This window comes from Echeneis naucrates, chromosome 3 (genome assembly GCF_900963305.1).
Source record: "Echeneis naucrates chromosome 3, fEcheNa1.1, whole genome shotgun sequence".
Taxonomy (NCBI): domain Eukaryota; kingdom Metazoa; phylum Chordata; class Actinopteri; order Carangiformes; family Echeneidae; genus Echeneis; species Echeneis naucrates.
The window spans coordinates 15145035-15166436 of record NC_042513.1 but is presented as its reverse complement, the minus strand read 5'-3'; the positions used below and the strand labels follow the sequence as shown (position 1 = coordinate 15166436).

General features: G+C 40.6%; 1 protein-coding gene across 2 annotated transcripts in view; it reads right to left on the bottom strand.

The window, feature by feature from the left end:
* Positions 1–5584: 5584 nt before the first annotated feature.
* LOC115040663 (C-myc promoter-binding protein-like) overlaps positions 5585–21402 on the bottom strand; it is a 65581-nt gene continuing 49763 nt past the window's right edge. For both annotated transcript variants that reach the window (XM_029497564.1, XM_029497565.1), the window contains 11 exons: positions 19990–21197; positions 19166–19394; positions 17899–18002; positions 16058–16233; positions 15728–15895; positions 14527–14707; positions 13705–13959; positions 13086–13203; positions 10041–10203; positions 9154–9218; positions 5585–7958 (listed from right to left, as the gene is read on the bottom strand). In XM_029497564.1, coding sequence (XP_029353424.1) covers positions 7822–7958; positions 9154–9218; positions 10041–10203; positions 13086–13203; positions 13705–13959; positions 14527–14707; positions 15728–15895; positions 16058–16233; positions 17899–18002; positions 19166–19394; positions 19990–21197 — 2804 coding nt within the window. In that variant the 3' untranslated portion in view covers positions 5585–7821. The remainder of the gene's footprint in view (positions 7959–9153; positions 9219–10040; positions 10204–13085; positions 13204–13704; positions 13960–14526; positions 14708–15727; positions 15896–16057; positions 16234–17898; positions 18003–19165; positions 19395–19989; positions 21198–21402) is intronic.

The window sequence follows — 21402 nt, the reverse complement described above, 5'->3', positions numbered from 1 at the left end:
CTTATGTGCTGTGTGAAAACAACAAACAAAGCAATGGATGCACAACCATAAAGAGCCAGTGTCCTCTACTACATTTAATATTGGGCCTTTTATGTTGCACATCATAGCAAATTGATACTTTATATTCTCCTGTTTTATCCGATCAAAGTTTATGTCCATTTTCATTTGTTTCGGTCCTAAATCCAGTTTACACTACTCACTCACTCATCACTTTCTACCACTTATCCAAAGACATGATGTCTTTGGACGGGAATGTGACCTGGGGAGGAAACCCACGCAGGCACAGGAGGAACATGCAAACAGCAAAAAGAGCTCAGTCTGGAGCTGAGTGCTGTAAAGTCCTTCATGATACAATGTGTGAGGAATGGCAGAATATTTATGCTGGCAGGCAGGTGAAGGTAAAGGAGCTGACGAGCTCGGCAGAAACAGGTGTAACCCGGCAGCGTTACTGACACGTTTTCTTACAATATTTGGGATTTACAGATTTACAGTCCACTTTCCCAAAGTACCCATGATGGAACCTAACGCTGCTCTAATCAATATTTTTATGGTAACACATATTACACATTGCTCTTCACGCTGATGAACTTCCAGTTAACTGCAGCTCACAGCTCTCATCAGCCTCAGCAGCCTGTCAAACACAGGTCCCCAACTATGAGCTGCATGTTTCAGTTTGTCTGTTCCAAAAAAGCCAGTTCAAGCGGTCAGCTCTCCATTAAGCTCTGCAGAGGTCTGATACATATTTATTTATTTGAAGTAGTTTTTCTACATGTGTCTGATGTTGAGGCAGTGATGGTATTTTTCTGATTGCTTTCATTTCTTTTTACTGGTGTTACTGGTGTCCTGGTGATATACATGTTGAAAATCTACCATCTTTCATCAGAAGGATCCATTTACAGAGGCCATGCTCATTTATACATTTATCAAAAGATCAGGGAACAGCAACCAAAGTCACACTGTAAAAAAAAAAAAAAAAAACATCAAACAAGATGACAAATCAACCAATTTACAAATAACACTACAATGTGGGTCTGCGTTCACGGACATCATTCAGGTTCAGTGTGTTCTGAGGTGAATGGAATCTGTTTGTAATCTCATTTAGTGAGATGCTGTATACACTTCAGTGGATGGGACCTTTCAGCTGGGTGAAAACAAAAACACTGCCTTTATTGGACTTATTGGTGTTTAGATTTTTTGCAATTTTATCCTGCCCTCTTCAATGTCACTCTATTTTATTGTGCCTCCCGTCTGCACACAATTATGACAATTGTCGATCTGAAGTGATGTAAAAGTTGCATTGAATTCTGAAATGGGGGGATCTGATTGGTTCCACTTGGGCCAGCTGTATAAACATAGCCATAGACTCCAGACCCAGTTTTAAACCCAGAACCTTCTTGCTATTAGGTGACAGGTATACTGGGGCTGCTGGTTTGTATGACCTCAATCTTTACATTAAATTCTGCACCCTACAACACTAACCAGGTGAAATCGGAGCAATTTCGGAGCAAGTGAGGTAAAATGAACAAAGATGGACATTGTTTATTGTTCTAAGTGAATTGTGGTAATTGAACACAACAAATCCTTCCCCTTGATCTTTTAATAGCCACTGAAAAGCAATCATGTCACAAATAAATATATTTTTCTATCATTGATCTGGTCTGACATTTTATTGGAATTCACTTCTTCATATCTGCATTAACCTGTCAACATGTTAAATCAACACAATGAAATAGTGTTGCTGCAGAAATTGTCCAAACACTATTAGCTCATCCTGGAGCGATGCCCAGAAGCAGCCACAAGAAGCTTAAACTTGGTGGGTGCATTGTGCTGCATGTGTGAGGAAGCTGCTACCATAGAAACCACCTAAATACTGTACCTTTTCCTCCACCAAACCTTGACCTTCTCCACCCCGTCTGTGACGAAGGTGAAACGGAGTGGGAAGTCTGCCCAGTCAAACTATTTAATATTCATCTGTGAGCTGCAGATAATGTGTGACTGTGCAAGCGCTTCCACAATCACTTCACTGTGGCCTCTTCCTCTCTGTTTGCCTGTTTGTCAATAGATTGTTTCTGTAGGAAAAACCTACAAACACATTGAGGTGACCTCCTTTGCTCATGTTTTAAATTCATCTCAATGAAAAACCAACCAATGTGTGAGTCCATCTTCCCTGTTTCGCTGCTTGGCTCTACCAGGAGATGCACATCTTTAAAAAAAAAAAAAAAAAAAAAGCTCACAAAGTCACAGACCAGTTCAATTTCTACTCATACATTTTATATAAAAACAATTAAAAAAAACAGCCGTTGAAAGTGTTAACAAATGTTACAGGTAAGGGGAGGGCGATGACTGTTTTCAGTGGTGGAAATGGAAAAATGGAAGCAGCAGAGATAGTGACTCAAAAATAAAGCAACAGTGGCAGAACATTGTAAAGCAGATGTGATGTGGGCGCTTCGTTTAGAAAACAGTAAACCAAACAGTGCCTAGGAAGGTGTGTTAAAGAAGGGGAGAGAGTGTGGAAAGAAATCCGCTGTGTTGTGAAAAGTTGACTGGATGAACCACATTTCCTGTTTGGCCGTGAATACAGTCATCACTACAGCACAGAGTGAGGATATTCAATTTCAATCGTCAGAACAAGACACTTCATTTTCAGAGATTTATGGCCTCAGGAGGAACCAGTGGGCCAAAAGTCCAGACAGAGCGGTCAGAAAACAGTCAGAGATGAGTCCAGGTCCGGGTTCAGTTCCTGCCGTTTCTATCAGGGAAATCTGGAATCACAGTAAAGTCAATGGACATTCACTGTCGCAGATTTTGCATGTTAATAACATGTTAACATTCAATGTGCTATTATTAACATTTTAAGATGCCAATGCTAACAATCTTATTGTTAATTATTTTGCATTTCATTTTGCTAATGGTCACATGAACACTAAAGAAATGTTATAATGTTAGCATTTGTTAAGTGTCCATTATAATAAATAGTTCGCTTGGCCATAAAGTAGAGTTAAGCATTGTAACTTTACCATGTTAGCAAGGAACAGATGATAATGTGTGAATGTTCCCTGAGGAGCTTTCTAGTGAACCAAAGTTCATCATTTTTCACAAAGACAGAGTGTATTGTCACCATTTTTTAAAAACCTGTCTTATTTACATCCATGGTTTTGTCTATGTGGAGAATTTCTGTTTCCAGCACCATCAAATGTTCATCAGAACATCTACCCATCTTCGTCTGCTTATCCAAGGTCGGGTCGTGGGGGGGGTAGCAACTTCAGCAGGGAGCCCCAGACTTTCCTTTCCCCAGCCCAGAGTGGTCTGCCCCGGGGCCTCCTCCCAGCTGGACGTCACAACAAATGTAATAATATATGTGGTGCAAACAAGCAAACAAGTTTTAGTGTAAGTGATTTTATTTACAGTTTAACAGTCCTGTAGATCTGGGCTCTCCACAGAACCTTCACCATATCTCAGGACCTCAGAACAGGTGAATCATTTGTTATAAAATGAGATTTCTACAAAGGGCAAGTTCACATTTACATGGCCCAGTTTCTGCAAAACCATTCATTTGTACAACTTTTTTTTTTCTAACACAACAGAAATCCACAGATGGCTGGCAGCTTTTCCGAGCTGCTGATCAGAGTCGATGTGTCCTTTTCAGGAGCTGCTGAACTTTACGGGATGAAACTGTTCACTTTCTCTGGACGAAGTGCAGGTTACTGATTTTTCCAGTTCTGGATGACTCTGCCACAATGCACACACATGGCTGACATTCATGAGACCTTTATCAGCTCCAGCTCCAGGTCCTCCATCAACCACTGTGTCAGTCTGTCAGTTATACCCAATTAACAACCACATGAAAACAAAACATAATGTGTGGTGACACTGACAAAATCCAGTTCTTCCCACAATCACAATCTGTGATCATTGAAGGATCGTGTATTTTTCTTTCAGATCCTAAAATAACCCATTATGTTTCATTCCCTCAGTTTTAAGGCAGATAAGTAGTATGCCAGTTTTGCTTGACACAAATGTGAGCGGATTCGGTAGGTGCACAGAAAACAACATTTACCTGACAAATGTCAACACTAACTGGATTTCTGCGTAGCATTTTCTGCATCTCCTGTACTTGAGAGCAGGCAGTTATCTGGGTGGTAAAACAGACTTTGAAAAACTTCAGGTTCTGGATTTTTGCCTCACTCAGACGGACTGAAACTTGCCAGCCATAACATGACCACTGAAAGGTGAAGTAAATAGCACAGATTATCTTGTTACCATGGCACCCATCATGAGGTGGGATAGACGAGGCAGCAAGGGAACATTTTGTCCAGAATTGTTGTGTTGAAGCAAGAAAAAGGCTGCAGACGTCTTGGCCCAGATACCACAGTTCATCCTCAGAGGTCTGGGGCGGTCCAGCCTTGAGTGGGTCTTTTTGATGATAAAAGAGGGAACTACACAATATTGGGCAGGTGGTTGTTATGTTATGGCTGATGAGTAAGTTCTGATCAGTGGGGCTGATGTGTCCTCCCCTTTTCTCCAGCCGGTGACTGACACAGCTGTATCTGTGTCTTCAGTTTGGAGCAGGGAGGACATTTCCCAGCAGATGAGCTGTGTGACTCCTCCATTAAAGTCTGTCTGTTGTGGTATTTAGGTCTTTTTCTGTGTACGGGCAGTTTAGCCTCCCAGTCAGTCTATGTTGTTGTTGTGCGACAAAAAACACTTTCTTTTTGCTGATTCTGTTTCTTTTCTCTTATTGTTTTGCCAACTTTATCATTTATGTCTAAGTGACTTCCCTAAACTCCTGTACTTTAACAGGAAACCTATCCCAAGGATCCCCTTGGATAAGAGCTGAACAGAGAAAAAAAAAAAACCCAAAACAAAACCTGTTACTGCATCACTGAAATGTGAATCCCTTTTGGACTGGAGCGAAAGCGGCCGTGTGACTTTCATATAGATACTGAGACATTTGACCTCTGAGGGATCCTTAGTACATTATCCTAAAGCTGAGACATCCCTATCCAGAACCCTCTGATGTCCATCTGTAGATATTTGATGATTGAAAATAACACAAACAAAAACAAATATAACCTAACTGTAAAGAAATCACAGGAGCCATCTTAATTCAGATATGAGGCTGAAGAACCAGAGTTGGAAGTGACAATCTGGGTAAAGCTATTTTGTGAGATGTTCTCCTGTTTGAAAACACTTCCCTGTCCTGATCCAGAACTTAAACTTAACAATGCAGCAGCTCAAAGAGCAGGCTCAGCTGTTTAAGCAGCGGTTAGCTGCGGAAAGCTGCAGAAAGCTCATCATCATGCAGCCTGCTGGGGGGTACCATTTCCAATCGGCACCATTTTCCAGTACAAGTCCATTAAATATAGAGCATTAGTTCACAGTTAAGCCTCCACTGATACTGTTTGTTTCATTATTTAGCAGGAACAGGACATGTCATTTACTATTCCTGTTTCTGCAAATGAGCAGCAGAAGTGAAACCTACAATTGTAAACATAATTATATCAGCATGGGTAAGCATTGCCTTGGAGAAAAAAAAAAAAAAAAGAAGTTTGAATTATAGAAATTAAATGCGAGCTTCACAAAGCTGTCCGCACACTGAATGTTAAACCTGGAATCTGATCGCTGAATCTGACGGCACAGGTTTACACCTTTGTAACCTTAAAGTGCAGCTAAACTCATGACAGGGCAACAGCCCCTCAACAATATTATAGTGACCTCAGCTCTTTTCTGTGCATCTGAGTTTAATATTTGATATAATAAAAATATCTCATATGATGTAATAAAATGTTCTGATATAATAAAAAATTGCAGAACACCAGAATTTCCTTTTAAGAAATTCAAGCAGCTTCATGAAGAACCAACCAGAGTTGCACTGACAGAAAAATTATTATGCAGCAGTTTCCTAGCTGTGTGGTGGAAAAATACAAGAAATGTTTCACAAATCATTTGCAAATAGTGCGATTCTGTTTAAAAAAAAGCTATTTAAATTAATGAACTGATCCGTAGAATCGTTAAAAACTTGTATTAAGACCCAACGCTGTGATGAGCCAATGTAACCAGCATGGTCCAAGACAAAAATGAATATTCTCAGTGGCATCTAGTTGGCAAGACAGTGCTACTATTGGGATGGAGACGCCTTTAAATGAATTTCATTAAATGAATTTGATGGTGACAGAGAGGACTTAGACTTTGGTGAATAAACCCACATCTGGTATGTTTTGTGTCAAACATGAGAAGTTATGGGACACTAAGACCCCCTAACTAGCATGTCCCAGGCCACCTAACACTGGAAGTTAAGTTAAAAGGAAACTTAGTAGCCAGCTTAGCATTGTAAAGGAACCTGTGGAAAAAGGTGAAAGATAATAACATTCATTAAAAAAAGGACAGCTGGTCATTCGACAGAAGGGAAAGACAATCAAGATGAGTGTACTATTATTTCAGAGTTATTGAGAGTATTATTTGGTCTGCAATTTTGGGAATTTGAAGATGGCCCTGAGCTGGGAAAGGTTGTGAGCCACAGCTGTCCCCCTGCCCTCTGACCTTCTGTGAACTCAGGTGAAGCCACAGACATGAATGTAAAGGAACATTTTATGACCTCAGGTGTGTGTTTGGCGATCGTCTTTGCTTCATCCCAACAGCAACACTGACATTGGCATGGTTTTCCACTGGTGTTGAAAAGGTTATTGTGCATATAATGATAAAAGATTGACAAGTTAAAAATGTAAACGTGAAATAAAACTGGGTGAAAGGCAGAATGCAGTAGTGATTATGGGGCAGCACACTGAACCTCTGATACTGGACAAACACTACAGGCTGCTTCAGGAGTGGTTTTTCACATTCAACTAAGGGCTGTAACTAAAGATTCAAAGATTCTCATTATTGGTCAATAATGGCTGGGTGCTGCCACTGATTCCTGATTTGAGAGATATTCCCGTTACAACACTAATTCTGATTAATATGAAGAATTCATTACTAAAAACATTTTGTATTTTTATGACATAGTTTGAATGACGAATGGATCCCAGAGTTGTTAGAGGGTTAAGGTGTGACCAACATCAGATTATGCTACTGAATCTTACTCAGAGAATTGATTTCATTTTCAAACCAGCCCTAATATTTAGTACTTTATGTACTCATTTTGTTGTTTTATCTGGTGTCTGTCTTAAATGTAGTTGTTTTGTCTGTGGATTGATCACTGTCATTCTCATTAATTTTTTTTTACGTAACCCAACACCATGAATGACTGACAGTTTTTTGTTTTCTTGTGTTTTTTAGAAGAGACACTAACACACAATATCTTGTCAACATGTTGGTGGAAATAAGCAGCGAGTCCCCGTCTAAAGTTTGAGACTGCAGCACAAAATAAACTGACATTACACCCGACAAGAAGACAACAACAATAAATAAAGCTGACTCTGCATAAATAGACTTCAAGTTAAAATATTGCTAATATTAGTCTTCATATACTGTATGACTATATAATATAAATGCTGCATTAAAAATCCTCTACTGCTGTGTACTGACAGTTTGAACCATTTTCACAGGATTTAGAAGAAAGCAGGTGAGTCTGACTCAATGACAGGATAAGGTGGTTTATGAACGGGGTGTTTCCAGTCTAGAAAACGTGTCTGTTTGTTTTTATTTACTCTATTTCCAGCTACATAGTGCTGACCACAGTCATCTGTACCTTTATGGTCATTTTTTTCCCCCGGTAGTGCACATTCACAGTCTTAAAACATGTTTCCTGAGCTATTTTTAAAGCAAATGAATAAATCAGTGGTGGAGAGGCAGGTGTTGATCCTGGCGTGTGAAGGTGAGTGTTTACAGGTAAGGCTCTCCAAATGTCCTGCGACACTCCATGACCCCCGCGCTGGGAGGACGGTCACAGTTATGGGTCAGCTTCACCAGGCTCGGCACGAGGCGGTCATATGCCAACTTATACTCACGATCAAAGGCGTCTGGAGGAGGATGAGACATCAGCATTATTACAATTGTGACAACCTGTCTCATGCTGGAGATGCACGGTTTCACTTCCTCATGGTGTTTTCATTTCAGGGCCAATATTAACGGATTACAGCTAGATTGTTTTTAGATCAAATGACTGTGAAAGTTTTCTCTGCCACAATGTGGTTACTTGTATGTTTAAAAGGTTTGGCTCCTTTCTATTCATCTGAGTTTTTACAGCCTCACACTACAACCAGAGCACTGAGGTCTTCTAACCAGGTTCAGCTCATGAGAGGATCAGGCCTTTTTCTGAAGGAGGTGATAAAGCCCTAAAACTCAGACCTCAGCTGTCACTTGAGCATTTTATAACTCTCCTGAAGACTCATCTCTTTTCTTTTGAATTCGGTCCCAGCTAGGTGAGCCTTGATTTTCATTTGATTTATTTAATGCTTCTGACTATATTTTATTCTGACTTCATTTTTATATGTGTAGATGATTATGCCTTACACTATTTATCTTTGTGATTGGACAGCACTTTGACGACTGATGTTGTAAATGTGCTAAATAAATAAAGCCGACTGACTTGTTGGGGGAGAGCCGGAAGGGCTCTTGCCATTGTTGTATTTACAAGACCAGAGATTATAATAGATGATCTGATGTCCTCTGCTAGGTCTTGAGGGCAGAGTTAGCTGGTTAGCATGCTAACTTTGATCCATGAAAAGCTCTGACAGAGATAGGAGTTACTTGGGTAACTTCCATCTCCGGAGACTGATGTTGGTAACAGAATTACATTTGATGCTAAACTTGCTACTTTCCTTCTCAAGTGGTAACTAATCAGCTGTCAATGCTATTCTGAGTTTACAAATAGCCCCTTTCAGGCAGTTCTGCTTTTCAGTTAATTAACAACAGATTGCTGTACACTTCTGTCCAAAACAGCAGACAGAGTTCAAAACCAAATAAAAACGAAGCGAATGATGGAGTTACAGCAAACACGGAAAACAAAACAGAGTAATCAGGTCAGACTTTCTCAATATCAATTTTATGAAAGTCACTGTCAATGGGTTGGTAAAAGACAACTTTCTGCCCTTCCCCACCATTTTTATTTTTTTAAACCTTCATTCCAAAGCCAAACAATAGTCAGCAAAAAATGTATCACTGGCAGTGATGTAAAAAATGTGTGGATACAAAAAAATATAAATATGGACTCACCGATATCAATATTGTCTTTTCCTAGAGCTACAAGAGAGAGGAAGAGGATGTCTCTGTACAAACTCCTGAAAAGAAATGAGTGGTGGTCAATGATTGAGTCACAACTCCACAGTTTAGTAACAGTGTGAATCAATGGGGGGAAGTGTGAAAATCAAATCATCTTCCCATCGCTACAGAAACTTAACATATGTCTTGACTAATGATAACAACACAAAATGAAACCTGGAACAATTTTAGGTCAGGTCAATGGCACTGGTACGCTGTGGAGTGGGCTGCAGTCTATTCAAATGATTATACCATGGATGGATTCATTTGAAATGGTTCCGTCACTCCTGCAGCTTAAACACCACTTAAACATGACTCATTAAGAAGCTCACAGTTGCAGTCAAGCTGTTTCCTCTACAGGAAGTTGTGCTGCAGAGCTGGTGATGGCTACTGATTTAGGGCAGGTAAGAGCTGATCTCTAATAAATCAAGTTGTGCAGATATTCAGTTACTTGACAGGCTTCATTTCAAGATCAATAGTGGGTTAGGGTTAGCTGGTGGAGGTCATGGTCATTAACACTGTCATTAAATCAGACAGTTTAGCATCAGTTTTACTTTTTACACAAATATGCAGGTTTATACAGTTACTAAAAAAATCTGTAATTTGGCTAAATTGTTGCTGCAGTTTCCTTTAAAAAATTCAACTTTTTTCCAGTTTTATTTTTGATGACAGTAAAATTAGATGATAAATAGTAAATTTATGGTTTATATAACCTGAACCTGATAATAGGGCCAGTAATACACAGCTGATACACAAGTTTAGGTATCAGAATTGATATTTTCCAGAGGAGATGATTGGTCAGTTCAGGATCAACACGCCCTGTATGGCATATATCTGCTCACCTTTGCCTTTTGACCCCAAGTGTCTGACCAAGCAGCTGCAGCAGCTGAGCCATTGGCCTGCTGACATTGTTCCTCTGAATGCTCTTCACCACACTGTGCAGCAGCTCCTCGCTGAACGGCTTCTCCTCCTCTGGGACCGGTCTGGACAGAGGGTAACCCACATCTGCTAAAACACACACAGACATATATATACAAAGTTCAGCAGTGAATTTGTCACACGTACAAAAAACAGGATAACAATGACACACACAATGTGGATGGTATGTCTGAGTGAGACCTGTGGAGCACTTGGGGCTGGGTATCTGTACCAGTAAAAAGCAGAACTTCCAATACTGGTTTCATCAATCCAGTAAAACAGTAATGGCAATCTAATGATCTAATTAATTAGATTTACAGTGTGTGGACAATACAATCATCTTCAATAATCATTCATATTTCTTCTATGATGATCATTATTTCATAGTAATACATACAATTTTTGATAAAAATGAAGAAACACTGTCAAGAAATTAATATTTCAGTATATAAAGAGTCCAATATTGTTTCATCAGTGAATCTAAATTTAAATTAAATGAGATTCAAATATAAAAAAAAATAGTTAAACCTTATGAACAGAATCTGATATGTATCATGGAGAAAAGTATTGTAGTTAGAAAGCATGATTTATTAATTTGTGAATTTGCTGAGTTTATGATTGGTTTTCCAATAGATCTCTTGGTTCACTGGATTTCCTGGACTCAGTCAAATAAAAGTTACATTGTTGTTACATTATATTTTTTAGAAGGTGATTAGAAAACAATCAGATGCCAGTTTGTACTTGTCAACAAAGTAATAAGTTCAATATACTTGACTAAAATGGTGATAAACTGTAATTTTATTATTCTTTATCTATTTTAGAAAGAAAAAAAGCACCATTCAGGTGTAAGAATAAATTACCAGAGATTTAAATGTTCAATTGTCTAACTTGCTACTTGCGACTCATCTTTGATATTTTACCTTTGTGGTCTGTCTTGTAGGCTACTCAGAATTTGTGAAATTCAATATAGAAAAAAATAAAGTTCTCTTTACTCCTTGTTCAAGCAAAAGTGAAACAAATTTTTGATTTAGCTTCTCAAAATTCCTGCTTGTTTTGGACTTCTTGTTGCAATCAAAATGTTTGTTGTTATTTTAACTTTTTCACACCTTCTGATGCCTCATGGACTTCACAATTGACTGATAATGAACATAATAGTTGGTTCCAGCATATAATCAATATCAAATTTGAACTCACACTCTATGAACCAGAAAAAAAAAAACAACAACAACAACACAACAGTCTTACCTAGTTTTTTTAAGTTTTTAACAGCTCTAGATACTGCAGTGAGTTTAATGTATAAAAATGTTCAGGATTGTGAGGATGAAGTGGATGCTGATCAGTACCCAGCCCTTGAAGTGCTGCAGCAATAATAAAGACAAATCTTTTAAAGTTGCGATGTCACAATCTTTAATGTTCATGTCCACAAGCTGAAAAGTAGAGCAGACACAGATACAAACCCACATTCAAATAGAGAGCTAGGTCAAAATAGTCCGATTTCACTACAAAACCATTCATTTATTGATTTCCCTCTCTCTATTTCCCTTTCCCTCTTAATTAAGTAAAAATAGAGTAAAATGCATAAATGTGTTAATGTAAAACACTGTGAGCAAGATAGGTATAGTGATAGCTAAAAGTGCTAAGTTTTTTTGTCCCTTTGTGGAGGTGCATGTCATCATCATGTTGTTGTTCTGTTGTCATGTTACAGTGTGTTATGTTGTTTACTTATACTTTGTTTTTGTCCTTTTTGTCAGCTCATCAGTCGTCTTTGTACTTTCATTTACACGAACCTGTAAGAAAAGGACTATATACAAATAACATTTATGATGTGACAATATGTCATGTGTTGTTGTTATTGTATTATATTGTGTTGACATTATTTTTCCCATTATATCACTTTCTTAGTCTTTGCTTCAACAAATAAAAAAAAATAAAAATAAAAGCTTTCACAGATTTCACACTGAACAGACACACTGAAACCATGAAAAGTATAGGCTGACTTTTCACAGACAATACTGCAATGCACAAAGCAGAGGACACACAACACAGTTAGACAGCAGGCCTCAGACAGGACAGCCAGAGCACAACACAACAGGACTCATCTGTGGGAGACTGCTGCAGAGATGAACACTCACTTTCTAACAACAGAGTACAATTAAGCCCTGGAAAACAGAGAGCAGACAGAGGCTGTTAGCAGGAGGAGCTTGTTGCCTCCATGCCCCTCTCCATATGACAATCAATTAAAACAGGTTAGCTAAGCTAAAAACGTTAGCATGAGTCCATTCATTTACAGTGATCACACATCCAGCTGATGTGCAGTTGTTCTCATGATTACTTCTTCTAATAATAACACTTCTAATGTTGCAGTGTATTACGGATCACTGATTTTTCCCTCTATTATAACTAAATGGTTCACCAGATTCTCTTCCTAATTAGGCTCCAGTGAGTGTTGAGTAAAATACCTGATGAAGATGTATCTGGCTAGTTGTATGGATACACAAATACCCTTTACAACAAAATTAGCAAGTATAGGGGGTTTTTGGTTTTGGACTGCATTGAGGACACACAGTGTAGCCTCCTTGCTGGACAGGTGACAGGTCTGTGCATGGTTAACAGTGTGTGATCTGAATGATCTGGGCCAGAACCAATAAATACCAGAATCTCTTGCAAGCCCATTAGACTTAAGAGTTGTATCAGCACTAACTAAACACATTTTAGCATTTCAATTTGATTACAATTTTTTTTATCTGTAGAGCTTCATGCAGCTCACCTCTTGGATTTACTCTTTCACAAGTATTGTGACTACAGACCTGCCACACCTACCTGTTTATTTGCAAATAAATCTGGGAAATGAGATCATATTAGTGGTCAAGGGACAACCAGGTATGACGTGACAGTCTCAGAGCTGTTCACTCCTGATCAATTCACTGAAGACTGAACTATGAAGAGGACCTGTTGGCATTGTGACTCACTGTATGTGTTCCAGAGGATGTAGAGAGGATGTATGGGGTCCTGGTGAAGCTTGAGGTTGTCCCACAGGATCTGGATCAATACGTGTTTACTGTCCTCTGACATCCAGTGACGATGCATCTGAGGGCCAAGAGAGAGGGAGGTACTGTGAGTAGGTCACTTCAGATTCACTTCATGCAACCTACAAATGGACTCATTAAATCCCTTAAGCACAATTATTAAAATAATATCCAACACAGATGATTGTACATGCATCTGAATTAGTTTGAAATAATCATCAGTTCATTTTCATTTTCCACATTTTGTCTTTAATTTCATGACCCAAAAACAATTACTGTCATGACATCAATAGGGCTAATCTAAGATAATGTGTGTTACTTAAAAATTACAAGTAGATCTTCATATTGTATTGTTTAGTTTGGCTACCAGTTTGTTATTTAACTTAACCTTGTGAAATCTGGATCCAAAAGAGCCACAGGAGAGTACCTAAAATCTCTGTACAGGGGTGTTGGTGTGTCAGTGCACTGTGATATTACTGCTGGGTGTGAAAACAGGGCAAAGATGAAATTCAGCCCTTTGTAACCTCAGAATGGAACTACAGTGATGATCAGTGTGTCTCACCTGTGAATCCCTGTTGCAGTGCTCTGAGGTGAGAATGAGTCCAGGTAAGTTGCTAGGCAATTCCAGGCGTCTGAAGTACCAGACCAGGTTCCAGTAGATGATGGGATGATGGTCCACCATGTCAGCCTCCGTGATCACTGGGTCTCCCTCGTTCTCCAGGAGACTCTCCAGCTCCTTCCACAGCACCAGTGGGCTCAAGTATGGGACTGTCACTGGCTCTGGGTTGTGGAGCCGCCACTCCATGCTCAGTGGATCCTGGGAAGGCCACTAATTATAAGAGTTTGACTTCTTAATGCTAAGAGCAAAGTTAATGAGGGGGAGGGGAGATGGGGGTGAACTGAATAATCTGCCATGACTATGAGGGAAGTTTTAGTCTGTTAAATGATACAGTCACTAGGTATTTGCTACATTTTGTCTGTCTGCTTTTTGACTTTGAGTAGCAGATAGTGAAACCAGTTGAATGAGAACAGAGACTGAACAAATAATTAAGCGCCTTAAACCATCAGTGTATCTGATGACCACCAGAGGGCGAATTCACTGGTTGTAAAAAAAAGTCAACAGGAAAACTTTTCTGAAGTGATAAACTGTGAGAAGCAGGATTATTTTCCTAGTTTATTGTTTCAGCCTTTAGTCTTTAGAGGAAAACAGACCATAAAACACGGTCCATGTTGGGCTGTGGCTACGGTGTGACAAACTGGACCACATCACCAGGGTAGAGTATCGAGCAAGTTTTATGTGTTTATGTTTTGTTGTCAATGCTCATAACTTGAAACTTCAGATATGACTTTAAATTAAACTTTTGTGGCTTGTGTTGACACTGACTGTGGTTTCGTTGAGCCGGCTGGGGAGGCTGCCTGACGTAGGGACACGGCAGCTTGGTCTGGGTGCTGCATCCAGAGGACCAAAGGCACTGACGCTGCGGGCCATGGGTGCACCAGGTGACAGCACCCCTGGTTGGCACTCTGGGGGGATGTTAATACATTGGACCCTGGATGCTTGAGTCCTGAGAAGACATAACAAGGAATGCAAACATAATGAACAACTCAGTTCACAGTCTAAATGTTTAACAAATCGACTTTATATAAGTGAATAAGATGTTTCATAGTTCTCCCCAGAATTATATCTCATATTTCTTTACCTTTTGGATTGCATAAAAAATCTACTAATGTTTACACACATGAATTTCTTCAATGACATTCATTTAGCTTCACGTTGCTTCTGTATTATAATGTTTGATCCCTAAGTTTGGTGTACATGGATTTAAAAACACACCATAACATCTGTTTGCAAGTTGCATATTGCTAGTACTCCTTCCTGCTCATTATACCTGTCCCAAAAAAGGGCAACCTTACTGATGTGTCGACACCAGAGCAGCTGTCAGTACTGTGGCACACAGCTGTGACTCTTACAGTAATTTATTGCACCTGTCTGTAAGCCATCATCACACTGAATCTTCCATTATATCTATTAACAGCGACACCTTGAACAGACAAACTTTAGGAGACTACGTAGTTATTGAGGATACAATTAAAGGTGATTGATCAGGAAACAACTTGCATAAATGAGCTTTTGATTGAAATGTCACACATTCAAAAAGAAATAGTAGAGAAGCATTGCGGCATAGTGGTTAGCGCTGTTGCCCCACATAAAGAAGGTTGCGGGTTCAGTTCCCAGCCTGGGGCCTTTCTGTGCGGAGTTTGCATGTTCTCCCCGAGCTTGCGTGGGTTTCCTGTGATGGACTTGTGACCTGTCCAGGGGGAGCTGGGATTGGCTCCAGCATCCCCACAACCCGGAAACGGCTAAGCTGTAGAAGATGAAATAATGAATGATGTCTTTGGATGGCAGGAGGAAACCAGAGTACCCAAAGAAAATCCACACAAGCACGGGGGAACATGCAAACTCCACACAGAAACGCCACAGGGCCGGGAACCAAACCTGCAACACTCTTATTGTGGGGCAACAGTGCTAACAACTATGCCTCCACAAGCATAGTGCGTGAAAAAAGAAAAACATGAGCAAGTACCTTCTGTGGCTCGAGCATTCCTGAACAGAAATCACAGGGAAGGGAGGGGACACTGCTGTTGTGGGACATGGGGTTGACAAGGTGGATGTCCCCGTGTCCAGACCTGTGGAGGCAGAGTACGATGAGGTCATCGCCTCATCCACCGATGGGCTAGCCTTCAGGAAGAGCCTGCAGATAAGATGAGCTGAGAATTACACTTAAGTCAAGTCAGTTTGGAAGGTGACAGAATTATGTATATTTATAAAATCCAGCTAGTTTATCATGTGATGAAATCAATTATTAAATACATGATGGGATCAATCTGCGGACTAAAGGTAATTTAACATCTACCTGCTAGGTCCTCGCATATCCCTGATCTCCACGTTGAGGAAGGGCAAGAAGGGGTTTCCACAGAAGGGGCAGGTGGTGTTCAGGTTGGAGTCATCGGCTGTCCAGCCGGCCATAATCTCCTCGTCATACACAAGGCAGTCACATGTCTTACAGCGAGAACAGCTGGAGATCAGCAGCTGCAAATGCACACAAACACAGGCAGACCTTTATTTTAATGACTGAAATGCTGAAGATTTAAATCATCTAAAACATTTAAAACATCTACAAAACCAATTGTGCTCTTTTATATTCTGCACCAGCTGGTATAAAAAGGAAATGTTTCATAATCAGTATTTTAGGGTTCAGATAAATATTTCTGATTGGAACATGACCTCATTAAACTTAACCAGCTGCTTCTCCCTCAGGGTCATGACACTGTGGGATTGAAATGAGGGAGAATCTCTCTGATCAGCTCTCAGATCAGTTTCCCTTTTCCTGAAACTAATGGAAGTAATGGAATTAGCAGATGCACCTCCACCGAAGAAAACACACAAATGGACAATAATACTCTTCAATGATGCAACAACATGTGAGCTGCAAATATAATCAAATGCAGCACGGTGTAGTAATTGCAGTGGCCAACTGATGGCTCTTTGCCCGTTCTCTCTTTTTCTATATTTCTCTGCTGCTCTTTCGAACCCCTCTCTTTCTCTCTTGTTTGTCCTCATAGTTTAACATGACAACTTTTGTCAACTTTTTATGAGATTTATGCACTTTTGGTCTTGCAGCTAAACATGTGTGTGTCCATCACCTGCCCTCCCTGGAAGCTAGTTTGTTGCACCTTATTGAGTGAAATGACCTTTGTGAGGCAGGGAGGGCTATGCTATACAGGGGGGAGCAAAGAACAGAGAGCTCTGTGTAGAGCTCTTGAGAGATGGGAGTCCAGATACCTTAAGGTGTCCCAATAGAGGAGCCAACTCAAAGATAGGGTACATAGTGAAGGAATGAAAGAACAGCTCAGCCCAGCTGGCAAGTGAAACCACATGCATTTGGGCACTCACTAATTATGAGTAAGCCCATTACCAGGTTCCAGAGTCACATCAGGAGCCCAGGCTCCCCACGCAGTGTGCCACAGATCCCAGTGTTCCAGACGGGCAACGGTGAGCACCACATCCATGCAAGCACATGTAGGAGCGGGACACGAGAGTCCCCTGGCTCCTCCCACCCATGGTGTGGTGCATTAAGATTGACGAAAAGGAGAGGAGGGTGGGGGGCAAGTCAGAGGACTGCAGCACACTACTGTCCAGCTGCCTGCCCTGACAGAGTGCCCCCTGAACCAGCCCCGGTCTGGAATTTTGCATTAAAATCTTATTTACTTTCTCTCCCTCCCATTGTTATCTGAATATGTAACTTTTGAAAAAGTGGCTGAACAGGCTAAATGGATGTTCTATGACACGTCATTAACATATTCACTTATTGTTCATTACGTTGAACATTAAGTCATAATGAAGAAAACTGTGTCCCAGCAGATTCATCACTCTTTCTCTTTCCCTAGAAACATTTAGTTTGTGTTGTGTGTATTTCCTGCACATTTGATGAAGCTATTTTTTGATTTATAATTTTTTTTATTTTGTGTTATTTCTGCAGTCTTCAGGGCTACTGTACTTCACACACTATATGGCAAAGGTGCAGTCTGACTTGTGGTCTTCTGTAATATAAACTGCAAAAATGTATGTTTCCATAGAAAAAAATGAATAGATTCAGTCACAAAATAATTTACACATTTGTAATTTGGCAAACACGAAAAGGATAATACTGTAACTGTGACCCCTTCACTGATTTTTCCTGGTTGTTGAACTCACCTCCATGGCATAGTTGTTGAAGATGCTGGTGTTGCTGCTATAGCGTGATGAGCCGAGGTCTGACTTGTTGGGCAGAGGGAAGCCCGGAGGAGACAGAGCACAACCTGCAGAAGTATGAACATTAATCAGAGGACACGTAAAGACATCAGGAGTCAACATCACAGCACAAAACAACACCTCTAGATGCATTTTTTAAGCCATCCATTGTCAATGAAGACATGAGCAGAGATAGGGATTTTTTGGGAAAGGCTAAGTACAACTGAGAAAAGTGGGAGATAAGTTTAACAAATCAAATCTTTTAACAGACTGCTTGACATCTTTCTTATTGTCAAAAAAGGGGCAAAGATACCAATAAAGATTTGAATATTTAATATATATATAAAAAAAAAAGTAACATTAAATTTTTATTTGCTTTTTTTAATTATTATATTTTTTGGCATTTTATGCCTTTTTTTAATTAGAGAATGGCAGACAGGCTGACAGGAAACGGAGAGAAAGAGGGGAGAGCATAGGTCCTGGGCTGGAAACAAACCCAGGACACTGCAATATTATGGCATGTGTGCTCAACAACTCACCACCCATGCTGCTGAGAAATGCAATATCAAAATTTTGTATTTATTTATTTACATGTTGGTATATAAAGCTCTCATGAAGGTTAAGTATTTTATGTTTTCATGTTTATTTTATATATTTAAATTTGTATTTGTATGTTAGTACTTATAAAGGAAGTTTTTTTCTTGCCATTGTCACAAAGTGCTTGCTCTTTGAGGGATATATTGGGTCTCTTTAACAATACAATAAAGAGTTCAGTCTAGACCTGCTCTATATGAAAAGTGCCTTGATATAACTCTGTTATGCTTTGGCACTATATAAATAAATTTGATTTAATTTGATGTGTCCATAATTTTATTTCCTTTCTACTTGATGGAGGACTGATGGAAAACAGAAAAATAAGTTAATTTCCCCTGAAATCCCTGGATCAGGGAAATATGCTGATTGTAATTGAAATAACAAAACTCTGATAACTTAAGGAAAAACAGAAATGTGAGAAAATGGTCACGGAAGAATGACGGAGCAATTAGTTAAAATTTCTGATTGTTTATGAAATTTAAAATATATTACAATAAAATGTTGTGCATTAATCAAAAGATTATAATCATTTCAGTACCAAACAAACAAACAAGCTATTGATATTCAGTATTCCGGTATAGGACAAATTGCCACCTGGTGACACCTCAAGGCTGTCACTCACACTGGGTTTTCTTACCAGGCAGCAGAGATGTTGGTCTCCTATGGCTGGAACCTGCAGAGGGGCTGTCTAGTCTGTTTCGTAAGGGACTTCGTCTGGGGCTCTTGCGAGGCCCAGTGGGGCCATTCCTCAACGGTGAGACCACAGAGCTCTCTGACTCCCCGAAGTCCTCATCATCTAGCAGGGAGGGGCAGTCTGGGTCTCCGATGCCCAGAGAGGACACGCTTAAATGGTCACTGTTACCATCCTGAATCAACAGAGAGCCAGCCAGGTTAATGTCATCAGGGGCTGCTTAGGTGTCTCATTTTCCAATTGTGACACTCGCAGAGACAGCAGATCAAAGTCAGAAATAACAAAACGACTACGATTGGATACAAATAAGTATTGATACATACAAATGGGAACAAATAAGATACAATGTACTATGAGTAACATTAAAACACTTGGTTAATGTCAAAAGAATGCTGGCATACAAAGAGAGGGCCACAAGATGGCAGCAGCTATTCAAATCCCGATTTTATCAGCACCAACCACAGCCTTATGTTACCTGTGTTTATGCAGGTTTACTGTACACGGTTCACTTTGCATTATTGAACACTAACACACAGCTGTGGCAGATGAAAATACAGGTCAATATTTCAATACTTTAGTCTTGCTCTTAAAAAAATCCAAACTATAAAAAAAATGACCAAACCTGATTCATTCATTAGTTATGGTTTAATTTTTTCTTCGTAAAAGTTGCATTACTGTCACTTGGTATTCAATTCATGTAATTAAAAATCTCTACATTCACCTGAACAACCCAACAACAGGCAGTTAGGTTTAACCACAGGACTCTGTACCTTAGTAGGGGTGGTGTATGTGGCAAAACGGGAATACCAGCGGCTTGCTTTCTCTGCCACTCCCTTCCCAGCAGAGACCATGCTGGTCTTGAATACATCCAGTGTTGGTGTGAGCAGAGTGTCCAGAGCAAAAGAGGAGGAGGACGGTGAAGGTGATGCCAGGCTCATCCTGTCTGTCCTCTCTCTGCAGGGGCTTGGCCGAGGGCTGGGGCTGGGGGTGGTGCTCGTGCTGCGACAGGGGGGGGATGACCACAGGCGCTGGCGTGAGATAGTTTGGGAGGGCGAGGGTGGATGGTATGTACAGGAGCGTGGTACTCCAGTAGTCCTCAGGGGGGAACTGTGGGGAAGGCTAGCTCTGCGAGGGGCAGACATTGAGGAAGGGTGGAGGAGAAGGGGGCTTGCTGGGTCCTGCAGGTCCAGACTAGGTGTACGGCTGCTCAGTGGGCTGCCCATATGGTTCATATAGAGCTCTATCTCCCTAGCCAGGTGCCTATGTGTACTCGGAGTGCTGGCCTCATCCCCCTCTGGGTCCTGTTCCTCAAGTTGCTGCTCAGATTTTGATTCTGCTGCCAGCAGGGACAGAGGGTCATCGCCCATCTCAATGCCTGTGCGCTTGACAGCTCCTCTGGACAGTGTGGTGGTCATGGGACCATAGCTGGTGCTTCGTTCAACATGTTTCTTATGAGGTTTGGTAATTTTACATGAGGTGACACCAGCTGGTGCAGTAGGTTTGTCAAGATCCAAATCCTCCAAATCAAAAATTGCCTCCATATTACTCCTGTCTTCATCACTCGAGTCCTGTCCATCAAAGTCATCTTCCTCCTCCCTGTGATCCAGACCTCTGGACATCCCTGTTTTAGCTGTTGGCCCCTCTAACCCATCCAAAGCGAGTGACCGAGGCCTCTTACTGTTGCCTAAGTTGGCAGAAGAAAGTATCTTGGCATCTGCACCCAGGTGTCCCGCAATCTTATCCGGGTCGGTTTCACCCTGGCTCATACCTAGGCCAAGGACAGTGGTGCCACTGCCACTGCTGGCCACAGTGTCCCCACTCAGACGGCGGCCCTTCACTCCCTGCCAGTCTAGAGCTGAACCACTGGCGCTGCCCACCACTTCCTCCAAGGCACTCTTATGTCTCTGGAGCAAACTGTTGGTGTGGACTTCACCAATCTCATCCAGGGATGAAGTAAAGAGTAGCCCAGCAACATGGCCTGAGAGGGAAGGAGAGAAACATTTTTCATACAATGCCATGATCCTACTGTGTTTTGACTTGATAAGTTTAAAAGAATACAGGCTGCTAACACTACTTACCAACAACAGTTGGCTTTTAAACCTATAGTTTACTTTAATCTTTTCATCTTTTAGCAGATACAGTTTGTAAACTTTCATTATTTGGCTGACAAACCAGTTGGTGAT